The 18,654-nt window shown below is 34.7% G+C and overlaps 1 protein-coding gene across 3 annotated transcripts in view; it reads left to right on the forward strand.

Annotated features, from left to right (window-relative positions):
- Window positions 1-18,654, forward strand: part of REDIC1 (regulator of DNA class I crossover intermediates 1) — a 173,993-nt gene that overhangs the window by 91,716 nt on the left and 63,623 nt on the right. For all 3 annotated transcript variants that reach the window (XM_077170525.1, XM_077170527.1, XM_077170528.1), the window contains 5 exons: window positions 5,171-5,309; window positions 7,265-7,397; window positions 7,821-7,869; window positions 8,761-8,949; window positions 10,734-10,849. In XM_077170525.1, the coding sequence (XP_077026640.1) occupies window positions 5,171-5,309; window positions 7,265-7,397; window positions 7,821-7,869; window positions 8,761-8,949; window positions 10,734-10,849 (626 nt within the window). The remainder of the gene's footprint in view (window positions 1-5,170; window positions 5,310-7,264; window positions 7,398-7,820; window positions 7,870-8,760; window positions 8,950-10,733; window positions 10,850-18,654) is intronic.

Consider the following 18,654-nt stretch of genomic DNA (forward strand, 5'->3'; position numbering starts at 1 on the left):
AATTTGTTGGATGTTGGTATAGCTGCTCCTGCTCTTTTCTGGTTGTTATTTGCATGAAATATCTTTTCCCAACCTTTCACTTTCAACCTATGTATATCTTTGGGTCTAAGATGTGTTTCCTTGGACAGCATATAGAAGGATCCTGTTTTTTAATCCATTCTGCCAGTCTGTGTCTTTTGATTGTGGAGTTCAATCCATTAACATTTAGTGTTATTACTGTTTGGGTAGTACTTTCCTCTACCATTTTGCCTTTTGTATTTTATATGTCATATCTAATTTTCCTTCTTTCTACACTCTTCTCCACACCACTCTCTTTTGTCTTTTCATATCTGTCTCTAGTGTTCCCTTTAGTATATCTTGCAGAGCTGGTCTCTTGGTCACAAATTCTTTCAGTGATTTTTTTGTCTGAAAATGTTTTAATTTCTCCCTCATTTTTGAAGGACAATTTTGCTGGGTATAGAATTCTTGATTGGCAGTTTTTGTCTTTTAGTAATTTAAATATATCATCCCACTGTCTTCTCGCCTCCACGGTTTCTGCTGAGAAATCTACACATAGTCTTACTGGGTTTCCCTTGCATGTGATGGATTGTTTTTCTCTTGCTGCTTTCAATTACTGTTTGGGTAGTACTTTCCTCTACCATTTTGCCTTTTGTATTTTATATGTCATATCTAATTTTCCTTCTTTCTACACTCTTCTCCACACCACTCTCTTTTGTCTTTTCATATCTGTCTCTAGTGTTCCCTTTAGTATATCTTGCAGAGCTGGTCTCTTGGTCACAAATTCTTTCAGTGATTTTTTTGTCTGAAAATGTTTTAATTTCTCCCTCATTTTTGAAGGACAATTTTGCTGGGTATAGAATTCTTGATTGGCAGTTTTTGTCTTTTAGTAATTTAAATATATCATCCCACTGTCTTCTCGCCTCCACGGTTTCTGCTGAGAAATCTACACATAGTCTTACTGGGTTTCCCTTGCATGTGATGGATTGTTTTTCTCTTGCTGCTTTCAAGATCCTCTCTTTCTCTTTGACCTCTGACATTCTGACTAGTAAGTGTCTTGGAGAACGTCCATTTGGATCTATTCTCTTTGGGGTATGCTGCACTTCTTGGATCTGTAATTTTCTGTCTTTCATAAGAGTTGGGAAATTTTCAGTGATAATTTCTTCCATTAGTTTTTCTCCTCCTTTTCCCTTCTCTTCTCCTTCTGGGACACCCACAACATGTACATTTGTGCGCTTCATATTATCATTCAATTCCCTGAGTCCCTGCTCATATTTTTCCATTTTTTCCCTATGGTTTCTGTATATTGTTGGATTTCAGATGTTCTGTCCTCCAGTTCACTAATCCTAACCTCTGTCTCTTGAAATCTACCATTGTAGGTTTCCATTGTTTTTTTCATCTCTTCTACTGTACCTTTCATCCCCATAAGTTCCATGATTTGTTTTTTCAGACTTTCCATTTCTTCTTTTTGTTCATTCCTTGCCCTCTTCATATCCTCCCTCAATTCATTGATTTGGTTTTTGATGAGGTTTTCCATGTCTGTTTGTATATTCTGAATTAGTTGTTTCAACTCTTGTATCTCATTTGAACTATTGGTTTGTTCCTTTGACTGGGCCATATCTTCAATTTTCCTGGTGTGATTTGTTATTTTTTGCTGGCGTCTAGACATTTAATTACCTTAATTAGTTTATTCTGGAGATTGCTGTCACTTCTCTTACCTAGGGTTTTCTTTATAGATGAATTTGTTGTCTATCTGTTCTTTGACCTTCAGTTCAGCTTTTTCAGGACCTCTAGCTTAGGTTTTGTTTAACAGAGGATAATTTTTCAGTTCTTGTTTTCTTGTTTCTTGCCCTGCTTGTATGGTGCCTTTTCCTTCCCCACCCTTAGGAGGGTCTACGTAGGTATTATAGACTACAGCCGGGTTTTCCCGGACTAAACTGGCCTCCTATCAGGGGGAAGGAGTCACCTGTGTCAGTTTTCCCTGATGGTGAGACCCAGCAGGTTAAAAGTCTTTCCTGTGAAGTCTCTGGGCTCTGTTTTTCTTATCCTGCCCAGTATGTGGCGCTTATCTGTCTGCGGGTCACACCAGCAAAAGATGTTGCGACACTTTTAACTTTGGAAGGCTCTCCCTGCTGGGGGCGTAGTGGAGACAGAGGAGAGGTTGTAGGCTGGTTTTAATGGCTTCAAATTGCCAAGCCCTGGGGTCTGAATTCCTTGAGGGAGGGATTCCACCTGAGTTGGGCTTCACCCCTCCCTGGGAAAGTCCCAGGAGGGAGACAGCCCTGAAAGCAGCCTGTTTCTGCCTATACCTGGGGCAACTGCAGCCCGAGAAGTCCCGCCGCTGAATCCAGAGGCTGCCAAGTCTCTGTGGAAACACAGCCACTAAAACCTCTGTTTCCTTTCTTTTTTTTCCATGAGCCCAATGAGCGACTTCTGCCTTGACCAGGTTTAGAGTGTCTTTCCTTTCCCTCTGGAAAGCCGCCTGTGGGGGAGGGGCACCGGCTGCCAGCCACCACGCCTTGGGGAACTCACGGTTTTAGGGAGGCTCACAGCCGGTCCAGCTGGTCGAGCCTGGGGTACGCTGTGTGTCTGGTCACTGATGTGGCTCCGGGAGCTGTTCTGTACTGTTTCTATTTATTTAGTAGTTGTTCTGGAGGACAAACTAAAATGCGCACATTGCTAAGCCACCATCTTGGCCCCTCCTCTCACATATCATTCTTTTTCCATGTGAGTATCCCCTTATTGCTGCACCATTTGTTGAATTTTTGTTTGGTTTTTATTTGTTTGAGAAGTGCATGGGCCAGGAATTGAACCTGGGTCTCCCTCATGGCAGGCAAGAGTTCTACCACAGAACTGCCCTTTGCACCCCGCTCAGATGACTTTTTAAAATTTTTTATTTATTTTGAAATAAGTTCAAACAGGAAGGTACAAAAATAATATGAAACCATACAGAGAATTCCAACACCCCACCCCACCCAGGTATCCATATCCAAACTTCTTACATTTACCCTATCTATTTATCCACCTACCCCCCTTTCTGTGTCTCTATCTAATCTACTACCTATCTACCACCTACCTACTTAACTATCCACCTATCTATCTAGCTTCTAAATCTTTGAGAATAGGTATATATACGTCATGCTCCTTGAACAATGAATACTTTTCTATATATTTCCTAAGATCAAGGATAATCATTTATGTACAGTTATCAAGAACATCTTAAGTAGTTATCAAGTTAAGACATTTAACATTGATATAACGTTTCTAGTCTTATATTCTAGATATTTCATATGTTCCAATAATATCCTTTTATCCTCCATTATTAGATCCAGTCTGTGATCATGTATTCCATTTAATTGCTATTGTCTCTTTAGTAGCTCTTTTTTTTTTTTTTTAGTTGTGGGAGCATATATACAACATAAACTTTCCCATCTTAAACCACTCCTATACCATTTGGTGGAACTGTCATATTCCCATTGTTGCACTTCTCATCACCACCATCCATTACTAGAACTTTACCATCACCCCGGGTAGAAATGCTGCACTCATTAAGCATTAGATCCCCATTCCCTTTCTCCAAGCTCCTGGTAACCTGTACTCTGCTTCCTGTCTTTATGAATTTCCATATTCTATCTATATCATATTAGTGGAGTCATATAGTATGTTTCCCTTTGTGTCTGGCTTATTTCACACAACATGATATCTTCGAAGTTCATCCATGTAGTAGCATGTATCCAAACCTCACTTCTTTTTAAGTCAGTGTAATATTCCATTGTATGTATATACCACATTTTGTTTATCAATTCATCTGATGGACATTTCAGTTGTTTTCACATTTTGGCAGCTGTGAATTATACTGCTGTGAACATTAGTGTACAAATATCTTCTAACATCCCTGTTTTCAGTTCTTTTGAGTATATACGTAGAAGTAGGTTTGCTAGATCATATGTTAGTTCTGTGATTAACTTTTTGAGGAAGCACCAAACTCTTTAACACAGTGGTTGCACCATTTTACATTGCTACCGACAATATACTAAGATTGTCATCTCTGCATCCTTGTCAACGTATTTTCTGTTCTTTTTTGAAGTGAGTGGCAGGTATTATATTACTGTGGTTTTGATTTGCATTTCCTAATGGATAATAATGCTGAGCATCTTTTCGTATGCCTATTGTTCTTTGTATATCTTTGGAGAAATGTCTGTTGAAGTCCTTTTCCTAATATTTCAGTGGGTTGTATGTCTTTCTGTTGCTGAGATGTAGGAGAAATTAATCCCTTATCAGATATATGATTTCCAATTATTTTCTCACATTCTGTAGGTTGCCTTTTCACTGTCTTGATAAGGTTCTTTGATGTTTTAAATTTTGATGAAATCCAGTTTGTCTCTGTTTTCTTTTACTTCACTTGACTTTTAATCTTTCTTAGCTATACATAACTTTAACCTTTTTATTTTTGTAGGAGAGCATACTTTGTAGAAAAATAAGCTTTTAGCCTGCCAGATTTTTTTTTATCAGATTTTTAAATTTTTTACATATGAATGATTTATATTCTTTTGATACCTGGAAATGTCTTTTTTTTTTTTTTAAATTAAAGCATTCATCATTTATTACTTCCAGTTAAATTTCCATGTTCTAATAAAAACAATTCCTTTTCATTGTAGAAAACGTCAACACTTTGTTTTTATTGTAAAAAAGAAAAACAAAATCACCCATCTTCTCTCAGTTCGAACAACTTGTCAACATTTTAATATATAAACTTGGAAATGACTTTTTAAAATCTGTTTTTTTTTTTAAATTTATATTTCTTTTTTCTGTTTTTTTTTTACATGGGCAGGCACTGGGAATCGAACCCGGGTCCTCGGGCATGGCAGGCAAGCATTCTTACCTGCTGAGCCACCGTGGCCCGCCCTTTTCTGTTTTTTTTAAGTTCTGTTTTAAAGATATTAAGTTAAATAAAAGGAAGATTGTAAGGGGCTTTGAAATTTAGAGTCTTTAGGCAAACTCAGTTATCATGATTGATTTTCCTTTCTTTTATATGTAAACATATAGAGATGGTATCTCAAAAATATAAAAATATCAAATCAATGATTAAATAGATTCATTGCTTTTTATTATTTAAGATTCTGTCCAGAACATATCATTGCTACAACAACTTTCTTTATTTTAATTATTTTAGGAATATTTTGAAAAGAAAAGGTTACAATCAAAAATCAAATTATTGGAAGTTTTATCTCCTGCCAAAAATTCAACTGTCAGTTTAGACCTTCTTAACCTTTATATAGTAAATCAGATATCTTGCAAGAAAGAAATACCTGGTAAGTCTTTCCAATAATGTTTTATTTGACACTGAGATTATCATAATAATTTTTTAGCTTATAAATTTTCTATGTTAGAATTCTGATGATATGGAGAACAAACTAATTTCCAAACTTGGTTTTCCTATTAAACTTAGAAGCATAATTAATTTTTGTTTAAAATCTTTTCTTGTGTAATAGATTTATTGTTATTTTAAGGTATGTATATGTGTTCTATAAAATTAACTTCAAAAAATTATGGTTAAGGGTGGTGTGATGGTGGCTCATGGCAGAATTCTTGCCTGCCATGCTGGAGACCCAGGTTTGATTCCAGGTGCCTTCCCATAAAAAAAAAAAAAAAAAAGTATGGTTAAACTTACTATAGAGCTCTTATTTCAGTTGTTACATTATTCCATCTAGGCAGTTAGTTATCAAATTTTAGCTAAAGAGCAGGGAATAAACATCTTTACTGTCTTTTTATGTTTAGTTAGAGAGCTTGTTTTAAAGGATAAACAAAAGATTTTTGGCTAAATATGTTAATTTCCTATTTCACATTTTTCATTATTAAACGTCCTTGGGATGTTAATTATAGTGGTCCAGTATTTAAAAATAAGGTCCATTTTGGTCTGTGCTTTTAACTCTTCTCTTTCAAGGGAACTTGTGTTTGATATTTGCTTTGAAAATGTACTAAAATGAGACTTTAAGAAATAGGGCAATATTTCAGGGAGAGATAGACATTAATCATAGTATCATTAATATATTTTCTTTGCTATTTTTGTTTTAAACTCCACATTTTGATAATTTACACAAGTAAATTTAGGTAACTTTAATAGGAGTAAATACATTATTTGTGGACTTCTAGAACAAAACTTTTTTACTGTAAATATTTTTGTTATATTTACCTTTATTTAGTTACTTTCTCCCTCACTTCATTCATTCATTCATTTAACATATGTTTATTGATTACCTATCATGAGTATTGTATTGGATATGGGGACAAAATAGAAGCAAGACTTTATTAGTCAGGACTCATGGTTGCAAATGACAGAAATGCAAAAAAAGAAATATATTAGCTTACTTTACTAAAAGGAAGGACAATGCAGCTGCATAGGATCTCAGAGACAACTTCAAATCAGGAACTTGAATGCTATCAGGATTCTGTTTTACATGTGATATTAGCTCCCTATAGTCTTCATCAGTGAGGTTCAAAATGTTGTCTCAAGAAACTTCCATTCTCTCATAGTTTGCCACCAAGGAAAGACTGAGGATTGTTTCTCTTGTTCCAACTTTTACAATTCCTTTAGAAGGATTCCTTGTTCGTATGTCCAACTGGTGCCAGGTCCCAGCAATGGAACAATCACCTATAACCAGAGGGATGAGATAATATTATTGATCTCTCTAGGTTCAAATGGCTACCACTAACCCAATTATTTTGTCCAGCGAGGCAGTGCTTTATAAGACAATAAAAGGTTCCCCACTAGACCCAACTAGACATATATAGTAGGGGTAGCTATAAAAAGCATTTCCCTGGAAAAGAGGATGGGTCAAAATATAGAAGAGACAAAATATAACTTGTATAAAAAGAAATAAGGTTTCAAACCCTATTAATTTATAATAGTGAAGGAGCCAGTTAAGTAAAATAAAGTGTGTTACATACTATAATGGAGAAAATACTTATTGTTATGACTCACCTATGCTGTGAGTCAGGGAAGTCTTAGAGGAAGAAAGAAAGAAAGTAGAGCTAATTTAGTAAGCCCTTTTCCTGAGATGTATGTCAAATGATGAAAAATAGATGTTTTGAATTATCTATGATACTAGTACTTCAGTGAATTCTAGCATATATAGAAATAGGTGGTATTAGGTAAAATTTCTAAGAAACACATTTATTGAATGCAAATGAAAAATCAAACAATGCTTTAAGAAGATTTTATTGTTCTTATTTTTTAAATTATTATGATACTTTTTGTTCACTGTAGAAAATGTGAGAAAACCAATCCATGTGAATATGAACAGAGATGTAAAAATGCCACTTCGAAGGCATGATTTAAAACTTCCAATGTCACCTGCCTATATACCATCTAAACTCTGCCTTGATGATACAGAAAACAAGTAGGTTTTAAATTATTTGGCATTTAAACTGGTCATTATCGACAATTTTTATTCACTGGAAAATGTACAAAAAGGCTTACCTTCTAGCTCCAATTTTTTTTTGGCTGTTAATAGTATTATAAAATTAAGATTTATGAAATAACCTAATGTCAACACTAAGTACTTTGTATACATAGTTTGGCTATTCTTATAAAAAAATTATCTCTATTACAAACAAAAATTTTTATTAAACTCAGTAATATTATTACCCTGGAATGATTTAAAGTTCTGTATGTTTTTGAGCATTTGCATAGAGCAGTGTGATTTTTTTTGTTTGTGTGTTTTGTTTTTTTGGTGTCCCTGGGTAAATTTTAAATATATAAAAAAGGCAGTTATATTTATTGCTATCTTTGTTTTTAACCTTATAATTTTTATTTTCATTAGTATACACTATCAAACGCCAGGCAGCAAGGAAGAACTTGGCTCAGTCCAGGTGAGATTATTTTTTTTGAAGCTAGAATATTGCATTATTTTAACCATTATGACATACCATAGAATGATCTCAAGTTTTAAATACTGGGAAAAATTAGTAAACTTTTTTTTGTGTAATTTTCAGCCTTTAAAGTAATTCTTTTAAAGCTTTTCAGTGTAGGGAACCTATACCTTAACGATGTCTTAGTAGATAGTTTATGAGAAACATTTTAGAATACAGATAATGAAGACTAAGCCTATATGTCTTTTGATTCTGTTTGTTTCTAGTGAACACAAAGGACCATTCACTTGAAGATTCTTACTTTGAGTTCATATGATTATTGAGTAGCCATCTCTTCAGACATTTTATTTATAGCAGATTATGATGTTAAATTCTCATATTAATCCCTAGATTGTTCTTTCAAAGTATAGCCCATTAAAAATTTTAATCAATTAAAAAATACATTGATGAAAACTTGAAAAGCTTGAAAGTGACTCTTACTCTTAATTATCTTCTCTTTCATTCTGATTGCCAGTGCAAAATTAGATCTGAAAAATAAAGACAATGACACTAAAATCGTTTGGACATCCATTCCATTAAATTTGTGGTTAACCTCACTCAGTTTTTCTATCATTAGAAGATAGCTGTAGCATGCAGGAAGGGAGGAGCTTGAAGGTAGAGGGGAGGGAGAGTAGGAAAGGTTAGATGGAAAAGGAATCTTAGATATAATCTTAGTCAATAACTTATCTCATTTTAATTAATTCTGTCAATTGCTGAAGACTTACCTGCCCTTAGGATTTTTCTTTTGTAACCTATGACCTTTGCACTTATTTTAATTTCACTATTTTGACTTTCTTCTTCTATAGTTTATATATTTTGGTGATTTAATTGATTGAATCTTCTTTCATGTAGTCATCACAAATCACGGACTCCCATAGTATGTTTGAAACTGAGTTCAGCAGAACAGAAAATTGCACTTTATCATCACCATCTTTTTCAGCAGAATTGTCTTCTGACAGACATATTCCAAAACAAAATATTACTCCTCGAATAGCATCTTGTCCTTGGAAATTTGCATATGAAAAAAAGCAGAATGAACAGGTAACCTTTGAATCACTAGTTCTTAGCATTTCATATTATATTTTCATGATATGTAATTTTATCTCTTTTTATCAATTTTTAAAATGTGAGTTGTGGGTTGCTATAGATATAAACAAATTAGGAGCTAATTATACCCCTCTTAGGTAAAGATATTTTATTCTGCACATTGTAGAAAATTGTAAATGCAAAAAATGGAATATTCTAAAAAGATGTTTGAAATAATCATTCTTTTAGAAAATTATTGATAGTATAATAATTGAAAATAATTCCACATGTTTTTTATATTATACATTATAATTACACAAATAATAAAATTATAATTTATTATATAAAATTTAATTTTTAATTCTTAAATAAATTTATAATTTATTCATTCATAATTTAATTTTATTAAAATATTTTAAATATGTCATTGTTTTTCAGAGAGAAAAATTCAGTATTATATTTCAGTCATATGCTTTTTAGTCTTATCAATTAAGGATAATTTTTTAATGATGCAGTGAGAAACGTTCAATTACCAATTCAGTTTAATTTGATAAGACTAAAATTTGTATTCTAAATCAGCTTATGCTTCATCTTTGTGCTATTAAATAATTGTAGGATAGAGAATAAAATACTCTGTAATATCTACTTAATTTTTTTCTTAACCATGCAAATTATAGACTGCGGGGTAGTGATTATCTCCAGAGTGGTAAAGAATATTGTATCTAATTATGGCAGAAAAGTGAAAAGAGAGGCTATTGTCCCTCTCTAAAGTGTTCCATTGATCAGGTATAGTGTCACACTCTGAAGAACTAGAAAGTATTTAATAGCTTTATTCTGAAGGATTTCAAGAAAAGTGAGAAGAATTAAAATGAAATTATAAAATGCAAAAAAAGATTGAATTGAAAGAATTGATTAGCAAGAAAAAGTTTGGGGCTCACTGGTCTCTAGAGAGGTAGTATTGAGACAATATATAATATTATATTCTCTTTTTTAATTTGTTTGGTGGTATCTTTGTTTCTCGCTTTCAGGGAATGACATCGTCTCTACACCTTTGTCACTGTTTTTCTGAGGTTTAACTGTATTATTAGACTTTATTATCAGCCCATTCTGCTTTGGGCCTTTTTTTTTTTTTTTTAATACTTAAATCTCTCTTTCTTACTCTCCTTCTTTTTCTTCTATTTCTGACATGTGGACTTCTCATTTCTTTATTTTGTGGGTTGTAAATCAAATATACTGCAGATTAAATAATAGCTGGATAGTATTAGTATTGGACATTATAATATCTTAGATTTTTATAGTACCTTCTACAATAACAAATGAATTATCTCATCTGCTGTTCATCACCATCTTCAGATACTATCCCCATTTTGCACTGAATGATATTGATATTCAGAAAGAGTAAAGTAGTAGTTTAAAACTGCACAGTAAATGGAAGAACTGAGGTAAGTCCAGCTGTTTCTCTGAGACAAATTATTATTTTCTGTCAGAAAAATTAACTTTTATTTACTCAAGATCCTGGGCATTCTAGTTGTTTTTTATCTTTTATCTTTCAGAAAATGGTAAGCTCACCATAGTATCAATTCTATTATTTTAACAGTCATTGAAGTGCTGATATTGTTTTAATGGTTAGAAAATTATTTTGTTGTCACTAAGGACTATATTTACCTTCTTTTAGACTAAAAATACATTTTCTGAATATAGACGTAGTCCGTGTAAATGACACTTACATGTTGAAAATTTTAAATTGTGTATATGTTCATTTACTGTTCTGCAGTTTCTTATATTACATTTTTTTCCAGCCCAGTAATGTTAACTATTCTGATTCCTTGGTTTCCAAATTAAATGAAAGTCAAGGTGCTCTCAGTCCATCATATAAAACAACAGAATTTGGAACATTATTTGCAAGTTTAAATAGGTAAGCAAAGATGCTGAAGGAAAGAAAGAAGCATTCTTTCTTCAGTTATTAATTTGATTTTTAGTAGCGATAAATACTTTTAGTTAGAAATATATACGGACTTAAGTAAAACTTCTAAAAATAATCACTAGCTGTAAAATGTAACACTTAATTTAAATTGTTTAAATATGTTCTGTTAGACACATCCACCTTTCATTCATTCATTCATTCATTGATTTATTGATTGTTTGGTTGATTTATTGATTGGGCAGGCATCAGGAAGCGAACCTGAGCTCTGTCATGGCAGGCAAGAACTCTGTCTACTGAGCCACTGTGGCCCTCTTTCTTTTATTTTTAAAAATATTTTGAGATGAGGTGTTTTGTACTAATTTCCTACTCATTACATATTACTACTGCTTATTTTTGGTCATAAACATGTTGATTTCTTTTTTACAGTTGTGGTGCTGATTTTACAGATTCCCACTTTTATTTTCTAGATTTCTACATATACACCTGGATTTCTTGTTTTAAAATCCATTAGACTTGTAAAACCAGTTGACTTACTCTTGGTAATCAGTGAGAAATCCTATCCCAGTCTTCCTCATTTAGTACATGGTACCGCTTTTTACTCAGTTACGTAAGCCACAAGAATAAGAGTTGTCCATGATTCCTTCCTTTCCTTCACACTCCTAGCACCCATTTCACCAACAGTGTTGTCAATTCTGTCCTCCAAATGAACTTTAAAATATCTCTACTTTCCTGTAGGGAAACATCTTCAAAACCTAGTAATAGGAAGTAGCTTCCTAAACTTTATACCCAAAGTGCAGATGAGTGAATTAACAAAATGTTGTATATACAGACAATGGAATATTATGCAGCAGTAAGATGAAATGATGCGTGTATTAGTTAGGGTTCTCTAGATAAACAGAATCAACAGGGAACACTTGCAAATATAAAATTTATAAAAGTGTCTCACGTGACCTCAGGAACGCAGAGTCCAAATCCACAGGGCAGGCTGTGAAGCCGACGACTCCAATGGAGGGTCTGGATGAACTCCGCAGGAGAGGCTCACAAGCCGAAGCAGGAATGGGGCCTGTCTCCTCTGAGTCCTCCTTAAAAGGCTTCCCGTGATTAGATTTAGCATCACTAATTGTAGAAGACACTCCCCTTTGGCTGATTACAAATGGAATCAGCTGTGGATGCAGCTGACGTGATCATGACCTAATCCTATGAAATGTCCTCATTGCAACAGACAGGCCAGTACTTGCCCAATCAGATAAACAGCTACGACAACTTGGCCGAGTTGACACATGTCCCTAACCATGACAGTGTCCTAAAGCACATGACAAGATGGGTGAGCCTTGAGAACATAATGCTGAGTGAAATAAGCCAGACATAAAAGGATAGGTACTGTCTGATTCTACTTTTATGACCATGGTAAAGGTACAACCAGAGGTTTATAATACATAATATACATTATTAAGTGCTTTTACGTATATTTTCTCATTTGCAGTAATAGGAATTACTCTGGTTGCTGGTGGTATATATTATTATATACTATAGGTTGTACTTGTTGATATAACAAAATTGACTCATTCTCCCCAAAATGCCAATAGAGCCCCTATTGAGAAACAATGTAGGATCATACATAATCTGTTAACATTCTTGGGTAAAATAGTTATCTATCTCTTCTTTTTTTTTTTTTATTAATTAAAAAAAGAATTAACAAAACAATTAGAAATCATTCCAATCTACATGTACAATCAGTAATTCTTAATAACATCACATAGTTGCATATTCATCATTTCTTAGTACATTTGCATCAATTTAGAAAAAGAAATAAAAAGACAACAGAATAAGAATTAAAACAATAATAGAAAGAAAAAAAAACAAAAACAAAAAACCTATACCTCACATGCAGCTTCATTCAGTGTTTTAACATAATTGCATTACAATTGGGTAGTATTGTGCTGTCCATTTCTGAGTTTTTATATCCAGTCCCGTTGTACAGTCTGTATCCCTTCATCTCCAATTATCCCTTCTCTTTTTTTTTTTTTTTAATTAACAGAAAAAAAGAAATTAACCCAACATTTAGAGATCATACCATTCTACATATGCAATCATTAATTCTTAACATCATCACATAGATGCATGATCATCATTTCTTAGTACATTTGCATTGGTTTAGAAGAACTAGCAACCTAACCGAAAAAGATATAGAATGTTAATATAGAGAAAAAAATAAAAGTAATAATAGTAAAATCAAAACAAAACAAAACAAAACAAAACAAAACAAAAACCTATAGCTCAGATGCAGCTTCATTCAGTGTTTTAACATGATTACTTTACAATTAGGTATTATTGTGCTGTCCATTTTTGAGTTTTTGTATCTAGTCCTGTTGCACAGTCTGTATCCCTTCAGCTTCAATTACCCATTGTCTTACCCTGTTTCTAACTCGTGCTGAACTCTGTTACCAATGACATATTTCAAGTTTATTCTCGAATGTCCGTTCACATCAGTGGGACCATACAGTATTTGTCCTTTAGTTTTTGGCTGGATTCACTCAGCATAATATTCTCTAGGTCCATCCATGTTATTACATGGTTCATAAGTTTATCTTGTCTTAAAGCTGCATAATATTCCATCGTATGTATATACCACAGTTTGTTTAGCCACTCTTCTGTTGATGGAGATTTTGGCTGTTTCCATCTCTTTGCAATTGTAAATAACGCTGCTATAAACATTGGTGTGCAAATGTCCGTTTGTGTCTTTGCCCTTAAGTCCTTTGAGTAGATACCTAGCAATGGTATTGCTGGGTCGTATGGCAATTCTATATTCAGCTTTTTGAGGAACCGCCAAACTGCCTTCCACAGTGGTTGCACCCTTTGACATTCCCACCAACAGTGGAGAAGTGTGCCTCTTTCTCCGCATCCTCTCCAGCACTTGTCATTTTCTGTTTTGTTGATAATGGCCATTCTGGTGGGTGTGAGATGATATCTCATTGTGGTTTTGATTTGCATTTCTCTAATGGCCAGGGACATTGAGCATCTCTTCATGTGCCTCTTGGCCATCCGTATTTCCTCTTCTGAGAGGTGTCTGTTCAAGTCTTTTTCCCATTTTGTAATTGGGTTGGCTGTCTTTTTGTTGTTGAGATGAACAATCTCTTTATAAATTCTGGATACTAGACCTTTATCTGATATGTCATTTCCAAATATTGTCTCCCATTGTGAAGGCTGTCTTTCTACTTTCTTGATGAAGTTCTTTGATGCACAAAAGTGTTTAATTTTGAGGAGTTCCCATTTATTTATTTCCTTCTTCAGTGCTCTTGCTTTAGGTTTAAGGTCCATAAAACCGCCTCCAGTTGTAAGATCCATAAGATATCTCCCAACATTTTCCTCTAACTGTTTTATGGTCTTAGACCTAATGTTTAGATCTTTGATCCATTTTGAGTTAACTTTTGTATAGGGTGTGAGAGATGGGTCTTCTTTCATTCTTTTGCATATGGATATCCAGTTCTCTAGGCACCATTTATTGAAGAGACTGCTCTGTCCCAGGTGAATTGGCTTGACTGCCTTATCAAAGATCAAATGTCCATAGATGAGAGGGTCTATATCTGAGCACTCTATTCGATTCCATTGGTCGATATATCTATCTTTATGCCAATACCATGCTGTTTTGACCACTGTGGCTTCATAATATGCCTTAAAGTCAGGCAGCGCGAGACCTCCAGCTTCGTTTTTTTTCCTCAAGATGTTTTTAGCAATTCGGGGCACCCTGCCCTTCCAGATAAATTTGCTTATTGGTTTTTCTATTTCTGAAAAATAAGTTGTTGGGATTTTGATTGGTATTGCATTGAATCTGTAAATCAATTTAGGTAGGATTGACATCTTCACTATATTTAGTCTTCCAATCCATGAACACGGTATGCCCTTCCATCTATTTAGGTCTTCTGTGATTTCTTTTAGCAGTTTTTTGTAGTTTTCTTTATATAGGTTTTTTGTCTCTTTAGTTAAATTTATTCCTAGGTATTTTATTCTTTTAGTTGCAATTGTAAATGGGATTCGTTTCTTGATTTCCCCCTCAGCTTGTTCATTACTAGTGTATAGAAATGCTACAGATTTTTGAATGTTGATCTTGTAACCTGCTACTTTGCTGTACTCATTTATTAGCTCTAGTAGTTTTGTTGTGGATTTTTCCGGGTTTTCGACGTATAGTATCATATCGTCTGCAAACAGTGATAGTTTTACTTCTTCCTTTCCAATTTTGATGCCTTGTATTTCTTTTTCTTGTCTAATTGCTCTGGCTAGAACCTCCAACACAATGTTGAATAATAGTGGTGATAGTGGACATCCTTGTCTTGTTCCTGATCTTAGGGGGAAAGTTTTCAATTTTTCCCCATTGAGGATGATATTAGCTGTGGGTTTTTCATATATTCCCTCTATCATTTTAAGGAAGTTCCCTTGTATTCCTATCTTTTGAAGTGTTTTCAACAGGAAAGGATGTTGAATCTTGTCGAATGCCTTCTCTGCATCAATTGAGATGATCATGTGATTTTTCTGCTTTGATTTGTTGATATGGTGTATTACATTAATTGATTTTCTTATGTTGAACCATCCTTGCATACCTGGGATGAATCCTACTTGGTCATGATGTATAATTCTTTTAATGTGTTGTTGGATACGATTTGCTAGAATTTTATTGAGGATTTTTGCATCTGTATTCATTAGAGAGATTGGTCTGTAGTTTTCTTTTTTTGTAATATCTTTGCCTGGTTTTGGTATGAGGGTGATGTTGGCTTCATAGAATGAATTAGGTAGTTTTCCCTCCACTTTGATTTTTTTGAAGAGTTTGAAGAGAATTGGTACTAATTCTTTCTGGAACGTTTGGTAGAATTCACATGTGAAGCCATCTGGTCCTGGACTTTTCTTTTTAGGAAGCTTTTGAATGACTAATTCAATCTCTTTACTTGTGATTGGTTTGTTGAGGTCATCTATGTCTTCTTGAGTCAAAGTTGGTTGTTCATGTCTTTCCAGGAACCCGTCCATTTCCTCTAAATTGTTGTATTTATTAGCGTAAAGTTGTTCATAGTATCCTGTTATTACCTCCTTTATTTCTGTGAGGTCAGTAGTTATGTCTCCTCTTCCATTTCTGATCTTATTTATTTGCATCCTCTCTCTTCTTCTTTTTGTCAATCTTGCTAAGGGCCCATCAATCTTATTGATTTTCTCATAGAACCAACTTCTGGCCTTATTGATTTTCTCTATTGTTTTCATGTTTTCAATTTCATTTATTTGTGCTCTAATCTTTGTTATTTCTTTCCTTTTGCTTGCTTTGGGGTTAGCTTGCTGTTCTTTCTCCAGTTCTTCCAAATGGATAGTTAATTCCTGAATTTTTGCCTTTTCTTCTTTTCTGATATAGGCATTTAGAGCAATAAATTTCCCTCTTAGCACTGCCTTTGCTGCGTCCCATAAGTTTTGATATGTTGTGTTTTCATTTTCATTCGCCTCGAGGTATTTGCTAATTTCCCTTGCAATTTCTTCTTTGACCCAGTCGTTGTTTAGGAGTGTGTTGTTGAGCCTCCACGTATTTGTGAATTTTCTGGCACTCTGCCTATTATTGATTTCCAACATCATTCCTTTATGGTCCGAGAAAGTGTTGTGTAAGATTTCAATCTTTTTAAATTTGTTAAGACTTGCTTTGTGACCCAGCATATGGTCTATCTTTGAGAATGATCCATGAGCACTTGAGAAAAAGGTGTATCCTGCTGTTGTGGGATGTAATGTCCTATAAATGTCTATTAAGTCTAGTTCATTTATAGTAATATTCAGATTCTCTATTTCTTTGTTGATCCTCTGTCTAGATGTTCTGTCCCTTGATGAGAGTGGTGAGTTGAAGTCTCCAACTATTATGGTATATGAGTCTATTTCCCTTTTCAGTGTTTGCAGTATATTCCTCACGTATTTTGGGGCATTCTGATTCGGTGCGTAAATATTTATGATTGTTATGTCTTCTTGTTTAACTGTTCCTTTTATTAGTATATAGTGTCCTTCTTTGTCTCTTTTAACTGTTTTACATTTGAAGTCTAATTTGTTGGATATTAGTATAGCCACTCCTACTCTTTTCTGGTTGTTATTTGCATGAAATATCTTTTCCCAACCTTTCACTTTCAACCTATGTTTATCTTTGGGTCTAAGATGTGTTTCCTGTAGACAGCATATAGAAGGATCCTGTTTTTTAATCCATTCTGCCAATCTATGTCTTTTGATTGGGAAATTCAGTCCATTGACATTTAGTGTTATTACTGTTTGGATAATATTTTCCTCTACCATTTTGCCTTTTGTATTATATATATCATATCTGATTTTCCTTCTTTCTACACTCTTTTCCATATCTCTCTCTTCTGTCTTTTTGTATCTGACTCTAGTGCTCCCTTTAGTATTTCTTGCAGAGCTGGTCTCTTGGTCACAAATTCTTTCAGTGACTTTTTGTCTGAGAATGTTTTAATTTCTCCCTCATTTTTGAAGGATAATTTTGCTGGATATAGGAGTCTTGGTTGGCAGTTTTTCTCTTTTAGTATTTTAAATATATCATCCCACTGTCTTCTAGCTTCCATGGTTTCTGCTGAGAAATCTACACAAAGTCTTATTGGGTTTCCCTTGTATGTAATGGATTGTTTTTCTCTTGCTGCTTTCAAGATCTTCTCTTTCTTTTTGACCTCTGACATTCTAACTAGTAAGTGTCTTGGAGAACGCCTATTTGGGTCTAATCTCTTTGGGGTGCGCTGCACTTCTTGGATCTGTAATTTTAGGTCTTTCATAAGAGTTGGGAAATTTTCAGTGATAATTTCTTCCATTAGTTTTTCTCCTCCTTTTCCCTTCTCTTCTCCTTCTGGGACACCCACAACACGTATATTTGTGCGGTTCATATTGTCCTTGAGTTCCCTGATACCCTGTTCAAATTTTTCCATTCTTTTCCCTATAGTTTCTGTTTCTTTTTGGAATTCAGATGTTCCATCCTCCAAATCACTAATTCTATCTTCTGTCTCTTTAAATCTATCATTGTAGCTATCCATTATTTTTTCTATGTTTGCTACTTTATCCTTCACTTCCATAAGTTCTGTGATTTGTTTTTTCAGTTTTTCTATTTCTTCTTTATGTTCAGCCCATGTCCTCTTCATGTCCTCCCTCAATTTATCGATTTCATTTTTGAAGAGGTTTTCCATTTCTGTTCGTATATTCAGCATTAGTTGTCTCAGCTCTTGTGTCTCATTTGAGCTATTGGTTTGTTCCTTTGACTGAGCCATATTCTCAATCTTTTGAGCGTGGACAGTTATCTTCTGCTGCTGGCGTCTGGGCATTTATTCAGATTTCTCTTGGTGTTGGACCCAGCAAGGTTGTAATATTTTTCTGTGAAATCTCTGGGTTCTGTTTTTCTTATCCTGCCCAGTAGGTGGCACTCGTGGCACCCGTTTGTCTGCGGGTCCCACCAGTAAAAGGTGCTGTGGGACCTTAAACTTTGGAAAACTCTCGCCGTCCTGGGGGTTCGCTAGCCGAAGCGGCTTGAGCCGGCCCGGGGTCCGAACGCAGGGAGGGTATCCGAACGCAGGGAGGGTTGCTGGTCGCCTCAGCCAGGGAAAGAGCCCGTCCGAATTTCCTAGTCGGCCCTGGGCAACAAGCGTGGCGGGAGGGCGCCAGTGGCAGCGGCCCGCCCGAGAGAGTGCACGTTCCCCAGGAGTCACGGGTTTGGAAGGGGCCTCCCCCACCCGTCACCGTTCTCCGTGGCCTGGGGGTTTCCGATCCAATTCTCTCAGTTGGTCCGGGGGCTG

Source organism: Tamandua tetradactyla, chromosome 7 (genome assembly GCF_023851605.1).
Source record: "Tamandua tetradactyla isolate mTamTet1 chromosome 7, mTamTet1.pri, whole genome shotgun sequence".
In the NCBI taxonomy this organism is placed as follows: Eukaryota; Metazoa; Chordata; class Mammalia; order Pilosa; family Myrmecophagidae; genus Tamandua; species Tamandua tetradactyla.